Source organism: Artibeus jamaicensis, unplaced genomic scaffold, assembly GCF_021234435.1.
Source record: "Artibeus jamaicensis isolate MK-2021 breed Jamaican fruit bat unplaced genomic scaffold, CSHL_Jam_final contig_466, whole genome shotgun sequence".
NCBI classification, from domain to species: Eukaryota; Metazoa; Chordata; class Mammalia; order Chiroptera; family Phyllostomidae; genus Artibeus; species Artibeus jamaicensis.
Genome location: NW_026521844.1, coordinates 18,189,851 through 18,205,928, shown reverse-complemented (window position 1 = coordinate 18,205,928; position 16,078 = coordinate 18,189,851). Strand labels below are relative to the sequence as shown.

The 16,078-nt window shown below is 40.5% G+C and overlaps 1 protein-coding gene across 1 annotated transcript in view; it reads right to left on the bottom strand.

Annotated features, from left to right (window-relative positions):
- SLC9A9 (solute carrier family 9 member A9) overlaps positions 1-16,078 on the bottom strand; it is a 529,357-nt gene that overhangs the window by 468,757 nt on the left and 44,522 nt on the right. Inside the window, exon 4 of the mRNA XM_037153405.2 lies at positions 15,984-16,060. Within this exon, the coding sequence (XP_037009300.1) occupies positions 15,984-16,060 (77 nt within the window). The remainder of the gene's footprint in view (positions 1-15,983; positions 16,061-16,078) is intronic.

Genomic DNA, 16,078 nt, shown 5'->3' with positions numbered 1-16,078 from the left:
CTAACACATTATAAAGGCAACTCTTCTATTCTGAGGAACTAATGTGTGTTATTTCCTCTCCATTTTGTAAAAAGGGAGAGTTGGCAATATGCCATTTAAAATAAAAGCTGTTTCCCATAACTGTAACTTCTACACATGCTTGGATTTTTATAAACTGTCTAATATAAACTGTCTCATTGAAGAAGACTAAAATTCAAATGAATACAACAAAAAGACTCATAAATATTATTACATGTTAAAATAAAAAGCCTGATAAAACCTATAAAGGGGGACTATTTTTCTAGGTTAGAATTCTATTCAGTCATAAGTGAGGTTCTAAAGCAGTATTTTATTTCCACTTGCACAGGGATGAATTTCACACCATGGTATGAATGTTGCTTCAACTGAGGGAAACTTATCTCTACATATGTTTGTTATTCTAGAGAGATGGCAAATTCTGACACGTTCCATTATAAAAATTTTATAAACTCACTTAAGGGAGTGCTAAAATATATTCTCAGTATACAAATTATCTTTAGGGGAAGCCAAGAACTTTCCACGTTCAGGAGCTGAATATTTATCTGGGGAAGGATGCATTAATTTAGTTCTTTGGGAGCACTCAAGAGGCCACTGAAGAGCTTTTCTGTCGCATCTTCCCTAGCCTTAATCTCCCTCTTTCAAAAATACCAGGCTAGTGAAGGCGTATCCATCAGAGAGATCAAGCCTGCATCTCTGTCCTTCTGGGCCTTCGTGGGAAACAGCCCTTCTCATTTAGGACTGGACATCAGTTAGTTGTAACTCCGCGGCCTCAAACCTACTCACTGCAGAGCCTGCCAGGCAGGAAGGAGCGCAGTCCAACCAGATTCCAAGTTTCCAACTCAACTTCTTCCCTCCTCTTCGACCCAATATGAGAAAACTTGAAGCAAGGTTTAAGTAAGTCAGGTCGTTTTTTATCAAAAATCTTTCAGGATAAAAGTATGATCTCTTAAAAATGATCTTGAGTAACTTTCTGGTGAATTTTAATAGAATTAAGATTTGTTCTGAGAAACTAGTTATCCACCTAGTGAAGTTTAACCAAGCATTTTTAATCCCAACCTAAAAATGATTTTCTGATCATTTTCTTTTCCTATGAGAAATGAGAAAATCTCTGAATTAACTTCCCTGAGCACCTTGCTCAAACTTTATGGTAAAAGAGCACCAATTAATTTATTAATATTATTGTTATTATTTTCAAATCATTTCTACTGATACTTCTGTAAAATGCAATAAAAAATGAAATCCTGGATGAATGATATTTTTATATCTTACAAAACACAAGTCCAGATATTTTGTTATTAAATTCAACAGATGGAAAATCACTCAATCACTATGAATGTTCCTAAATGCTTGTCCCCCCAGTTCAGTAGCGGCCCGTTCACAGAGGGACACGAGTCTGCAGGTAGCACTTTTTTTCCTTGTTATTGCATTTACTGGGGTGATCTGGTTAACAAAATCATACAGGTTTCAGGTGCACAGTTCCCCAGTACAACGTCTGTGCGCTGTATTGTGTGCTCACCACCCCAAGTCAAGTCTCCATCCATCACCACTTACCCCCCTTACTCTCCTCCCCCTCCCCCAAACAGCATTGTGTTAATGGTCTTTCTTCTCTGAGCAAGGTTGTAAAAAAATGAGATATTCTCCTAACTACATTGTCTGAAGAGTATTAACACTATTCAATATATATTTCAAAGTATCTAAATAGCTATGAACAAACTCAAGGTTCAACTAAAATTCCTTTAACTGTGTGGAACTTTAGAAACAAAACCTCATTACTATTTCTGAATGCTGAAATTCTTCAATATGGGAGGAATGGAATCAGGGGATGGCTCTTGGAACTGTAGATTAATGGCTGTGTTCCTTGTGATCTCATCCAGCGAGGAGGCAGGCAAAAAGAGAGAAAAGAAGATTGGAAATCATCTGGCAACTATGTAAGAAAACATCTTTAAAAATAGCTGTGTTTTCCTAATTGAATATATGGAAAAGTAGTTAGATCCAGAAGGTAAAAGGAAAAAAAAACTTTGTGGAGACTTCTCTACTATTTTTCCAATATAAAAACCATTTTCTTTCCACTTTTTCTTTTTCTTTCTTTCTTTTTTTTTTTTTTTTACAAACATTATTCATTAGAAGTAGCCAAGCTAAACCACACATCGGTGGTTGTAATAGATTAGTTACGTCTAAAAAAGATTAGAGACTTTCAGCTCCTGAAAAGTGCACTTTAGGTTGCAAGTGAATGAGTTAACGCTGTTTGATGTGCAGGCTGTGTGTTGGATTTCCTTTGGAGACTCTACCTAAATAGCGTAGTTCTCCAAATCCTGTGAGCACAGTGCTGTCACTAACAAAGGCCTCTTGCAATCACACTGCCCTAAAAACTTTTACTGAATTTATATTCATTTCTGGATTCAGTTTAGGGAATCCCTTTTTTGGGGAAATCTCATGTTCCAGATGACTAGATGGCAATGAAATAATAGACATAAAAAATTCATTAAAAATTTAAAGTGGTGTGTATATGTGTGTATACATGTATATATAATACTGTTATTATTTATCACTTGTCATAAGTCTTAAACTTCATTACTGTGAGTTATGAAGTATCAGTTTCAAGGGTGGGGTAGCACTTAATCAAGGATGAAAAGCATTTGCAGATATTGAAGAATTAGAAAAAAATAGACATCACTTCCAGTTTTGACAAATACTAACAGAAAGCATTTGAGAAAGTAATTTAATTTCCCTAATACTCAGTTTTCTATAAAACGAGATCACGTCTGCCCCTGCCTGTTTCTCATTGTTGTGAAAGGCAGATCAAAGCACTTTGTGAAGAGAATAAAGAGCAATCAAAATTCTAACAAAGTATCTTTCCTGGATAGACGGGCTATTTTGACATGAAATTCTTTCCTGAAGCACGTGCCATTCACAACAACCACTTAAATTCTTTCAAGTGAGTTTCCATTTATTGTCCACTCCTGGAGGATAATGAGGATAACGTTTACCTTTTCCTACACTCTTAATTTCTCTCTGCTGGGGTGAGGCTGTCATTGTATCTAGCTCCGTGAAGCACAGCAGAGAACTTGTTAAGTAATCAGGTTATTGATTTTCATAGAGGCCTTAAATTTGTAACCCAGAATAGGTACCTTTATGCCGCAAATTAAAAGCAACGCCTTCACAGTCATGTAAGCAATTTATCTACATATGTTAGAAGTCACATGTTTACCTGGATAGAGGAGAACCCAAGAACAGAATGCCAAGTTATACAAAATCAATAGGAAAAAGCTTGTGAGACATAAGTAAATTTGGAAACAGAAGTGGTATGTAAGACCCAGACAGAAAGAATCAATTAGTAACAGATGATTAAATGAAGGTTAATATTTGGAGGAGGGAAAAAATGTTGCCAACTGCATATAATTAAGAAACATAATAAAGACATCATAGTCACAGCCATAGAGAAAATTATTTTTAGAAATGTGATCATAGAATCATAATTAGGAATTACAATACATTATGATCTTACTCATTAAAAAAATGTTGTGCATCATGACTGTAAATAGTGTAGTTGGGACACCTAAAGAAGAAGAGCGAGCCCTGGCCAGGTGGCTTAGTTGTTCGGAGCATCGTCCCATGCACCAAAATGTTGTAGATTCAATCCCTGGGGTCAGGGAGCATACGGGACATAACCAACCAACATTTCTCTCTCATGTCCATGTCTGTCTCTCTCTCTCTCTCTCAAATCAATAAATACATCATCAGATGAGGATTTAAAATAGTAAAGCAAGAAACTCACAAGAGCTAATATGCATCCTGTAAATAGAAGAAATAAGGCTTAACTTGGGCAATTAGGAAAGCATTGTCCTTGTAATACCTATTCTAAAGGATTCAGAAGGAGGCCACCAAATGTGTCAGGCTAACCAGAGGGAAAGCTTCCTGACAGCCATATACAGCCCTGAGTCCAGTCTATTCTTTGGACCTCTGATACCACGACAGGGATGAACGCAGTAAGGCCGCTGCCCAACTGCTCAGCCAAGGTGCTGTCACTACAACAAGCTGAGGGCACTTTGAGAGCTCCTTAGCCTAAAAGCATCTGAGTCTTAGATTCAGAGAAGGACTCTCAGTTTTTTTTCCAGCATTGCCACTGAAGCCATAGGAAATATCTGCAATATTTTGTGTGTTATTAAAGAAAGGGATTGATTTTAAATGGGTATTATTTTCTTAATTAATAGGCTTTTTTTTAGTAGTTTCAAGTTTACAAGAAGATTGAGTGGAAAGTATGCAGAACCTCAATATGTGTCCCTATATACCCCCTGACTCCCACCCCCAGTTTCCCCTATTATAAGCCAATATTAATTTTAAGAAACCTAAGTGTCTACTGTAGATTCATAAAATGTTTAGCAAGATTCTATTCTATAAATAAGCATCTTTATGGAATTATTTAGCTAAACTTTAACATTTAAGAAAAATAAACATCACTTTAATAAAGAAAACTGGGGAGAATTTTATTATAGAAATATATACACATATTCCTATGATGCAGAAACAAATCCTTAAATGGAAGATGGCGGCAACTGGTGAGCTTAATGCGTGTGCAGTGCCTGCAGTGGCCGCCACCAAACAAATGCTCGATAAATGCATGGGATTGTTGTCACTACAGTCCGTGTTCTCATTGTTGAAGAACTTGTTTGAAGGGAGCAGGTGACATGGAATCCTTGAGAAGCTGGGGAAAGACTGAGTTACCTACTCCACAAAGCACTGGAACAGGGTTCCAAAATTTAACCCAGCCAAAATCAGGTCAAACTCATATAGATGTTGAAATTATGTTTGGAGGAAGGAGCTGCAACTACAGAGCAAATAGTCAAGATTTATATGAAAGATTATATGCAAGATTAAAGATTGTAGCCACCTTCTACCCAGTAGCAATGACCTTCAAGATTATACTTGCTCATTAAAGCTAAAACAATGATGCCATTATTCATATTCACAATTCATATTCATTGAGAGTGTAGCATGCCTGTGGATACATTGATAATGTATCTCATGCAATGGGACTTAGCAAGGGTGAAATAAAGCAATTAAGCATCTCAGAGCTGCAGTTGGGATTGATTTCTATTCCTTTTATCAGGGCCACCTATTTTTAATGACATCAGAACATCATTGCTAAAACAGGTTGAACATGTCCCACAACAGCAGCACTGAAACCCTCAGACCAGAATGGTGGGCGTTTCTCACTGTGACGGCTGACAGCGTTCTACCAATTACCTTCTACATAACACACATGCGATATTTGACCCAGACACATGCACAGACACAGAGAGCCATATAAACATTGTGGATATACATTATAAAATTAATTGATTTGTTTTTCTGTTGATGATGCCTGAATAATATGGATTAAATGAAAGACTTATAATGAAAACCTTCATTATTTAAAGGCTTAAAGAAAACAAGTGAAAGGGAAGATATTCAGATTTTAAGAATAGAAAGTTAATATCATAAATATGTCAGTTGTCCCAAATGGACCTATAGATTTGATGCAATTCTATTCAAAATACCAAAACTGTGAGTCAAGGAATTTGGTGGGATCACTTAAAATTTTTTACAATAAAAGAAAAAGATCCAAACAGCTATGACACTCATGAAGAATAATGCAGGATGTGGGGTGGGGTAGGGGGAGGTAAGATTTGTCCTGTTAGATATGAAGAGTTTGTTATTTCAAGGCAATGGTGATTAAAACACTATGGTATTGTCACAGGACCAGACCAGTTGGTCATGACAAAGTCGGACGGTACTAAGCATTAGTGAGGATGTGGTGCAATGGAAATGCTCATACTCGCAGGTAGGGATACAGCTTTAGACAACAATTTGGTATTGCACAGTTTACTCCAAGTTCATTGCTTAGAGGACCTTTCACATAGGCCTTGGGTGAGTATCTGTATCAGTAGGAGACTGGATAAAGCTTAGAATAGTCACACATTTGCATATTATAAGTGAAAGTGAATGAGCCACAGCTGAAAACCATAACATGGATGACTCTTAGAAAAATCATGAGTTCAGAAAAATGAAAATGGCTTAACAATGTAGAGTGTGACACTGTTTTTATAAAGCTCCAAAGTACATAGAGGAACTATAAATAAAATTCAGGATAAGATTTACCTTTAGGGATTGGGAAGAAAAGAAAATAGGGAGGTGCAAATAGGTAAATTGGACAGTTTTGACAGTTTACTTTATAGTTTGGTGAAGGATTCATGGGTTTCTACTTTTAAATTCATCTTCCAGACCCTAGAGAGGCACAACTAAGGCCATTTGGCATAGCTCTGTAATCTTCCTTCCGAAACTGTTCCAGCAAAGTGAATAAGCTGCCCGGGTCAAGCTTTCACCACATCCAAAGCTCCAACCTCCCTTCCCAAAGCTCCCCAGCTGGGCAGACGAAGGTGGACACAGACAAACCAGGCCTATGTTCCTGCACACAGGCCAACGGTGAAGCCCCAGACTGAAAGTATGCCTGTGTGAGTGGAGGGCTGGGAAGGATGGAAGAAAGAGGGAAGCTGCTCTAGTCTGGCAATGAACAGTTTACTAAGAGAATCTTACATTTGAGGCATGGCTTGGGTGGTGGCAAGATGAAGCAGATCCCTGTGCTGCTAGACCAGTGTCAAAGGATGACATAGAACAGGGCAGAATGGATGAGGGTACTGGCGCCTCACTATTCCGGGAGAGGTCAAATGCTTCACATGCTTGCCCAGACCAGGCCTGTTCAAGGAACCGCATGTCATGGGGTGTAGAGGAGAGGTACTATTTACATCTGAATGGAAGTGTTGGCTACAGTCAGACAGCCTCTGAAGGGATTTACGGGAAGCCATCTCTGTTCGGGCCCTGGTCCAGCTAACGGACCCAGTAGTGACCATGTCATGGACAGTCTCTTTCACAACATGACAGCCCTTGACAAGGGATGCACAGCTATGAAAGAAACCCCCTCAGCACAGAGCTTCAATTTGCACCTAATATGGCCGCACCTCTGTTGGGGACTGCCCTGCCTGGTTTCAGCAGCTGAAGCCCCCCATGGCTAAGGCTGAGTGAGCGACCTTCAGACCATAAGCCACTAAGGAGACAAAGCTTATCTCCCTGGCAGGAGCGTTGCTTCCGCTCTTTTTTCATAACTGGCCCCCAATGCTTGATCAGTTAGCCAATGACAGGTAAGATTCCCCAAGCGGGGAATCACCTAAGACAGGCATGATCATGTGGAGGCCCCAGGGAAGGACATGGGGGGCTATGGAGAAAGGGGGTGATGAACACTCGCCCCCCCGGCTCTGATGAAGCCTGAGTCCTCAGTCTGGGGAGCAGTCTCCAAGAATTCTTTGGCTATCTTGCTTCATCTGTCTGAGTTAAGCCTGAAAACAATGACAGAGGGTGGTGCAGCCTTGTGCTGGGAATGGCGAGTTCCCCTGGTGATCTGTCATGAGAAAGAATTCCTAACAATCCTGTGAGACCTGCTTCGCTGAGAATGCTTTTAGTTAAATGATAAAGGCCCGAGGAAAAAGTGAGTTTATGTTCCCAAAGTTCTGTAGCCTTTTAGCGGACAGACCCTGACCTAGGAGGAGACCTAGTGGTTCTTTGTATGCTATCTACTGTTTACTGCCTGAAAATAATTAATAAGTTGTACCTGAACTCCTGTGCAAGAAACCCAATAAAAGCCTGTCTAGGCAAGGGTCAGCACACTCTCCCCTTGAGAGGGTGGCCTGGCCACTCTGAGGCTCTCCCTCCTTGAGAGAGTAGCTGTGCCATCCCTTTTCCTCCACAGGACTCGGTAGTCCATGTGAATTTGTCTCATGTCTCATCCATGATGCCACGGGCACTGCTAGTCAGTGCACACGTCACACCTCCATGTTCTTTGCATCACTGTTGGTAAAAGAGAAACTGCAATTCTCAGATTAAATAAAGCTTTTCCATGATCCCCCACTCCAGAGGAGCAAAGATCGGTTTTCCACAAATGCCCTTTGCTTTAGTAGCATAAAATCTAGTGAGCCATACTCTCTACCTTATCTCCTGTGAGCTTTATGTATATTTTTCCATAAAAAGTTTTAGACACAAACACAGGACTTTGTAAGATTCATCCTATAAGTCACCAGGGTAGGAGCTCATTGTTGCTGGTTCCAGACTATCAGGACTAATGGAGGAAACCAGTGAGTTTGCCCCTCTAGGGTCTACCTGAGTCTCCACTGTATTTTCTTTTAGAAGGGATAGGTTTTGCACCAGGTTCTGAGTCCCATTTTCTACTGCAAGCTCTTACACTGATAAGTCTGAAGATATTCTACAGTTCCATCCTGTGGTAGAGTATCTGAAAGATGACCACGATAATTCTTCCTGTCTCTGCATGCCTACCCCTTTGTTACGTGACTTTATCACACCCTCCATCAAGAGATGAAGCCTGCTTCCCATGCCTTCATTCTTGGCTGCTCTAGAAATGATTTGACCTATTCCACATGGTGGAAGTGGTATTACCTGGCTTCTGGGCCTGGGCCTTAGGGGGTATTGCATTTCTTCTCCCATCACTTTGGAACGCTGCCCTGACACCACCATGAGAAGGAGCCAGGGCCCATCTGCTGGGGGAGAAAAGGCCCCATGGAGTAGATCTGAGTCCGTGCACCAACTAGGTGACCATCGGAATCAGCTACCACACACCCCAGTGAGCTCATCCGAGACCACTCAATCGCAGCCAAGCCCCAGACGACTGTGGTCGTCCTGTGAGTGATCCCAGAAAAACACTCAGAACCGCCCAGCTGAGCCCTTCCTAATTGTTGAGTCACACAATTGTGAAATAATGTTTGTTGTCTCAAGCCACTAAGTTTGGGGATTCTTTGTGACAAAGTAATAGAAAACTCATATCTCCCTTATTTTTTTTACCTTTATCTGAATGGGGTATGTTGTGTGTGTGTGTGTGTGTGTGTGTGTGTGTGTGTGTGTAAAATACATTTATTGTAGCTCTTGCATCAGATTTTAGTTAAACTGAGAAAAAATGTTTGACTTTGTACCTGAGGGTAAGAAAGAGCTAAGGTAAAGTGGGTAATTCCAAGACTCAAATATTTTATTACTAGACATTTCTCTTTTTTTTTTATGTCAACAATTTCATGTGTCATTTTTTTCCTTGTACATGACTTTCAGCTTTTCTCTTCCTAAAGTGGAGTTAGTCTTTCTTGGTTTTCCTTTTTGATTCTTCTAGAATCTGTATTTTTCTCTGTCATTCTTGTCTCCAACATCTTCAAGGTTGTAACAGAAGGATCCACATCACAGACCCATATGGCTCTGATGACTCTACCTTCTCTCCTTCAAACTACATTGCTTGATATTGTCCACAGTCCCTTCCATCCTACCTTGTGTTTTTTTCCCTCATACACTTCACTCTTCTCTCTGCTGCCAGAAGTACAGCCAGGCATGCTGAGCTGTGGATTTGAGAAACCACACTGCTGAAGCTTGGGCTGTACTTGACAAATCAGAGGTTATTTTTTTCCCTATCCAGCTGTGTCAGGGCAGCAGTGTATTTGTTTTTCTCTTTGACATCAGTGACAGCCACTACTGTGCCGATTCCAATCCGGAAAGCGAGAGGAAGCACAGAGGCCTAACGGGGCCTCCTAGTCGGACTGAACCCGGCCTTCCCAGCTCTGCTGCACTGCAGCCTGCTGGAATGGAGTTGCTGAGCGCAGCAGCCCAGGCGCAGTCTCACGGGACAGTGAGAAACACACAGCTGAGGGGGAGGGGAGGGCAGGGCAAGGAAGGAGAGAGGGGTGAAGATGGATGGGAAAAGAGCGGAAAAGGCCAGGGCTGTGTTGTTGATGAGAATTAACTGGGGAACACCGGCAAATACACCGTCGGCACCTTTGCCTCTCCACTACTGCCTGCCAACCAAATTGTTCTTATCAAAATACACACAGAGACAAACAATAGGAGAATCGGAGTTTCTCAAAATGAAAGGCATCAGTATAATCTAACAGAATCTACTTCATGTCACAGACAAAAATCAGTTTCAGAGAATGAACTTATTGCAAGAGGCAAAATTTTAAAATACTATAGAAGAAAATATATTTCTGATTCTGGGGTAAAAAGGATTTATTAAAATACAAAAATGCTAACTATAAAAGAAAAAAATTGAATTCGACTACATTAAATTAAAGAACTTCTATTCATTAAAAAGCTATGCATGAACAAAGTAAAAGCACAGTTCACAAACTGAGAGAAAATAGTTGCAATATATATAACTGAACATGAACTAACATGTAGAACATATAAAGAAATCTGGAAAATTAATGAAATATGATGAAACAGCTCAATAGAAAAATGGATGAAAAGTTTGAGCAGACATCATAATAAAAATCACAATCAACTGCATTCACTATTGGGAAATACAAATGAAGACCTCAGTATACTTCTATTGATTGCCAAAAATTAAGAAAAAAAATTGCTACAACTGCTTTGGGAAATTATTAGGTATAATTTTGTAAAAGTGAATATTTATTTGTAGGCCCTCCCATCTGGCACCCGCACTTAGGTATATATAGAGGATGGCTACATAGTCTAGGAACACAAGTACATAATAGCTGGTTTATTGTTGTTATATTACAGTACACAATAAAATAATAGGATGCATACTTGCAGACTTCACAGTCACCATGAATGTAGCCTAGAGAATTCTTCAGTTCTAATTATATATGGAGATATGTAAAATTCTTATTTTCCTAACTCTTTGTGCAGACTCATGAAAAACACACTGGTTCTTTGTGTTTTGTAAATTGTGATTCCCTAGCAAAAGCTATGAAACTGAAATCTATTCAGACTTTCTGCCATGAAAAATTCATGGGCACTTGAAGGCGGTTCACTGCCTCCCTGACATCTTTCTGTCATCTCAGGGTCCATGTTCCTGAGTTAAGAATTCCACTGGAAGATGTTCTCTTCCCAGGGTTAGAGCTTAAACACCGAGGCTGTGCTCAGCCTCTGAGAACTATACCTCCTCAGGTTCTGGTTCTAGACTAGCAAATGTCCTTTCTTCCAAGTTTAGCAGTCACATTTTGCAACTACTGAGACTCACCAAACTTATTCCTACTTAAGAACAGAGCAACAGCGATTCTAGAACCAGAGCCAAGGGGACTTAGGCCTGAAGGTCCCCACGTCACGGGACACAATGACACAAGAGGGCAGAGAGAGAGCTTCCGTGGGCCCCTCACTCCTACACCTCATGAACCCAAGGACAGAGTGTCTGACATGGCTTCTGTACTGTGTATATTAAGGCTCCTAACAGGAAAATAAACATTCTTGAGGATGCTGGTATGAATAATATGAGCAACCTAACATTTCCAAACCGAGGATTTCCAGAGTGAGTTATCCCAAGTCCCAGAACTTTAATCCAGGAAAATGACGCACACCACCCTTCCAACTATCTTCGGTGAGAAAGGACAGGTTCCATTTCTACTGTGCAGTTATATTCAGAGCTCAGTTTTAGACATTCAGATTTTTCATAATTATCAGCCATCATGATAAATGTAAACTTCTGAAATTATTGAGGGCTTGGTTGATCTGACAGATGTAGTTATTTGCTGTAAAACACTATAAGAATACTAAAGTAGCATATTAGGAGGGAGGTAAAGGAGTGTGCCCTGAAGTCAGACTGACTCTGCTATTTACTACCATTTCCTTATTGTGTAACCTTGGGCTAGCCTCGAACTCAGCATCCCTGTGTGTAAAATAAAGCTAAAAACAATACCTGTCTCATAGGGCATTGTGGGAATAAAATGAGATAATGTGTGTAAAAGGCACAAGTCATTGTCCAGCACAGGGAATGAAGTTTAAAAAATGAGCAGCTTTAAAATAAATGACTGTTCTTCATCATTTAGACCCATGTCACTTTCTCCAAATATCTGGGAAATGATGGCATTTTAAAAAATTCCATACACAAAAGATTTTAAAGATCATTTTCATTGCTTTAACTTTAAAAAGAAGGATTTCACTGGTAACTAATTAGTCCCCAGGAGAAGCTGTGTGTGTGACAGGAAGCAGCAAGCTGTCATCGTGATGACACCTTCCTGTGTGGCGTAGCAGGCTGGGGGTGTGGGCTCTAAGGTACAGGAAGAGTTCCCCAGGTGGAGCACAGGAACAGGGAAACCTTTCAAATACGTGAGTTTAAAAAATAATAAACAAAACCAGAGATGAATTGAAGATAGTTCTTAAGTAGCAAAATGGAAGAGAGGACTGGAAAAGTTATCTGAATTCTTTAAGAACAGTACATCGTTAAAATTGTTGAAGTGTTTCTCTGATTTTATTACTGAAAGGGATATTGTTAAAGGTTCCCGTGTAATATGAAATACAATAGTAGATGGTTTGGGTCTACTTTCTGAAATGATGTTAAGTTAACAGAACTTCACTAAGACCTCTTTCATCTGAATGGACCCAGTGCTCTCAATTCCCATACAGCATTAGAGTGCAGCGTTAAACCCAGCCTGCAGTTTGGACAGACAGTCCTTCCCTGCAGAAGACCAGGGCCCCCGGGCTGAGCCTTCACTCAGGACTCTCCAGCTCTCCTCAGGGCCTGCATGGTCCTGCAAATTCCTGACCCCGGGCTTCGTGGCCGTGTGTCTGCCGACCCTCCAGCACTTCGGTTCCCACATCCTCTTACACTGCTCCCTGAAACTGCTCTCCAACTTGGAGCCCTGCACAACGTTAACCACGCCCACCAGGACTAACGCACCTGATGGCGGGAAAAATCCAACTACCTCATCCAGCTCCACCAATGACTACCCAGAGTCTGTCTCCCTGCTCTCTGAAATCATTCTCAGGGTCCAGTCTCACCTGCGGTCCTGAATCCCTCCTTCTGCCCACATCGGGCAAGTATATCTGCATAAACTCAGACATCCCTTCCTCTTACAAATGTGAATTCCTTTTGGATGGGATTTCCAAATACAAATCTTTGTCTGTGAGAACTGCCACAGAGCTAATGAAGAAAGATGTGGCATGTTAGTAATGCTCACTGATTACACAATTGTATTCTTTATTTTAATTACATTTTACTTTTACTGCCTACAAGATATAGAAGTAAATGCATTTTGGGCATTAAGAATGTTGACCCTGAAGCCAAACTATTTAGTTGCTAATACTAGCTCTATTCTTACTTTATGTCCTTCTCTCTAATCCTCAGCTGTCTCAACTGTTAAATAAGGATAATAATAGTATCTACCTAATAGGATTAGTTTGAGGATTAAATGAAATAACCCATGTAAGGTACTTTTAAAATAGGCATAGTACATATCAAGCACTCAATAAATGTTGTGCTGTTTTTATTAGCATCAGCCTATTAGAAAAATATAGCAGGTCATTTTCTAAGGTCAGTGGGAGTCACAAATTATGAAAGTGTCAGTTTGGTCTGAACTTAAGTTTGTGCTTTTCCTTCAGAAGTTCTGAAATTGTATCTGGAGAAAACAGCATAAAAATAAATCTTTGCCTCTTGTCACACAGTACCCCAAACAATTAGCCTTTCTATTATTTTTCCCTTATTTCTTCTACAGGGTAAGTGCTAAGTCACCCATTGCCTCCTTGGGGGAATCCAGTGGCTACGCCAGTTCTCATTCCACTCGACTTTTCCCACATCAAGCACTGTCCAACCTCTCTCTGCCTCTTCCCTTGACTTCCAGACACATGCCCTGATGGTTATCATCGTGTTTCTTAGGCCCAGTGATTCTTGGTCTTTTATGAGCACCTCTTCAAGTAGTGCTGTTGCCCGGGTACTTTTCTTTCTCACTCCACACACTTGCCCCATTTCCCCTCAGGATTTCACCTGGCTGATGACACTACACCCACCTTAACTGCTACTGCCCGAGGCCAGGCCTGCACCACTTCTAACCCAGTCTATGGAAATTGCCCCTTACGTGGCACCCTGCCTGCCACCTTTTCCCCACTTTAAAATTTCTCCTTCACCAGAATGACCTTCCTAAAGTGTAGATCTGACCTTCTCAGCCTCAAGCTAAAGCTTTCCAATGGCTTCCTTTAAATTGCTAGTAAGATCCCCAAAGCTTTAAACTAACAATCAATCACTTCTGCACTTTAATGACCCACATTAAGAAGGCTCTCTGCAGATATTTGCCATTCAGATTATGTTCAGTTCAAACAAATAACATGGTTTAAAAGTTATTCAAATCACTTTCCAATATAAGTCATTGATTTCACTCTTACAATCAATTAGAAGAGGTTCTCAATTCCAGGAAATGAATATTGCCAAATTCCTTGAAGTTTTTTAAACAATTCAATTATACCACACACACACACACATGCACACATTACATATTGTCACACTTAAATTAGATTTATATATTTTTCATGAGAGTCAATGCATATTTCATAAATGCATATACTTAAATATACTTAAAATCAGTTACACAAAGGAAACAGGAAAATCATGGAAACTGATTATTCCAAAAGCTGACAGCATTGTCTACAAGTTTAGGACTTGGATGCATTCCAACTTTCAGATGTCTCTATTATAAAACTGATAAAAAATCAATCTGTGCTGTAAATGGCCATTTACTGACGGTCTGCACCTCTCAGAGCCTTCTGTCCCCGTGTAGGAACAATCTAGAGGGATGTGTAGAAATTCAAGGGAAACTGCTATAAGAAGGGGTGATGGTAAGACCTACTGGGTCAGAAGCCAAAGCTCTGAATTCTGTTTTGACTGCATGGCCGTAATGATTAAGATGATTAATCAGCCTTTCAAGATGCTACTTTCTTCCTCTCCGGAACAAGAGGCTTTAATAACACAGACCTCTAAGGCCCTCGCCAACTTTGAACTTTGAATAGCTATGGCAGACCCACGGAACAGAAAGCCCTCTGCTGAGCACGCTTTAAGAAGAATCAGGCCCACTGTGCCTCTCATTCACAAACAGTGTAAAGTCCCGTAGGTGTCCAGACCTGATGAGGCTATCCAGTCCACCTTCCTGCAAGCCTTCACCTCCATGTGTGAAAATCTTTAGCTTCCCCACTGCTCTAAGCATGCTGGACATTTTCATCTAAGGGAGCCTGATTTATTCCGGGCTTGAATCAATAAAAATGTAACATAGAATTCAACATACCCCCACCTCTTGCTTTCAGATACAAGTAGTGACAAACCCTTAGCCTTCCAGTGACACACTAACCATTCACAAGGGAAGGGCTAGAGGAGGGACTAGTGTGTGTTGCTATGTTCAGTTTGTTGCGTTAGGGACTTAGCAGTTGTATACAGTAAGATTCAAGGGTGGAGTTGACACCCTCATCATCAGTCACAGCATCTGGATATGTTTTCTGCAGTGGATATTAACTACGTTAGATAAAATTATAAGTGAATTGGATTGGCTTTACCATTTTATACCGCATTTTGCTTTATGATGAGCTGCAAGCCAGAGTCTATATAGTTAGATTTAAGCTTTACCAGCAAAACCAATAATATATAATGAGACAGAAATAAGCCTGTGTGCCACAGCATACCAATGAAAAGCCATCCCATTGGTAAACAACGTTGCTAACATTTGGAGATGTCTGAGTCTGACTGCTCTCTTGCATACTTCCCCTTAGAAAGAAAACCTTGGACGGGTAGTTACTGCTGTACCCTTGTCAATGCAGAGAGCGTCTTTCAGAGGAGACTGGAAAAGAATGCAGTGTGCTTATCTGTGTTATTTAAGCCAAAATAAAAAAGAAAAGTGCAATGTGCTTCACATAAGTTAAGCCAAGTTATCCACATTCCCCAAGTTAGGAGTCCAAAACTCACAGAGAACATCAGATTGCAGTTTGCTTTGATGTGAAATCTTGTGTTGGTCAGAAGGCTTGGAAGTGAGTCAGAAAAATGTGTAAAAATGTGATATGCTGAAGAAAAGAACAGACAAGTCACCCAGACACTGTGAGTCCAGGAGGTGCGAGATTCCTGCCAGAGGTCGCCAGCCCACCAGCCTCATGGACCTTGAGCTCTGGATGTCACTCACCCTATGACGATGCAGGAGATGGCTGTGCCCAGGAAGGCGTACGTCAAAATAGATCCCAAGTTTTGAAAAAAGTGTCTCTGGGGAGAAGAAATATA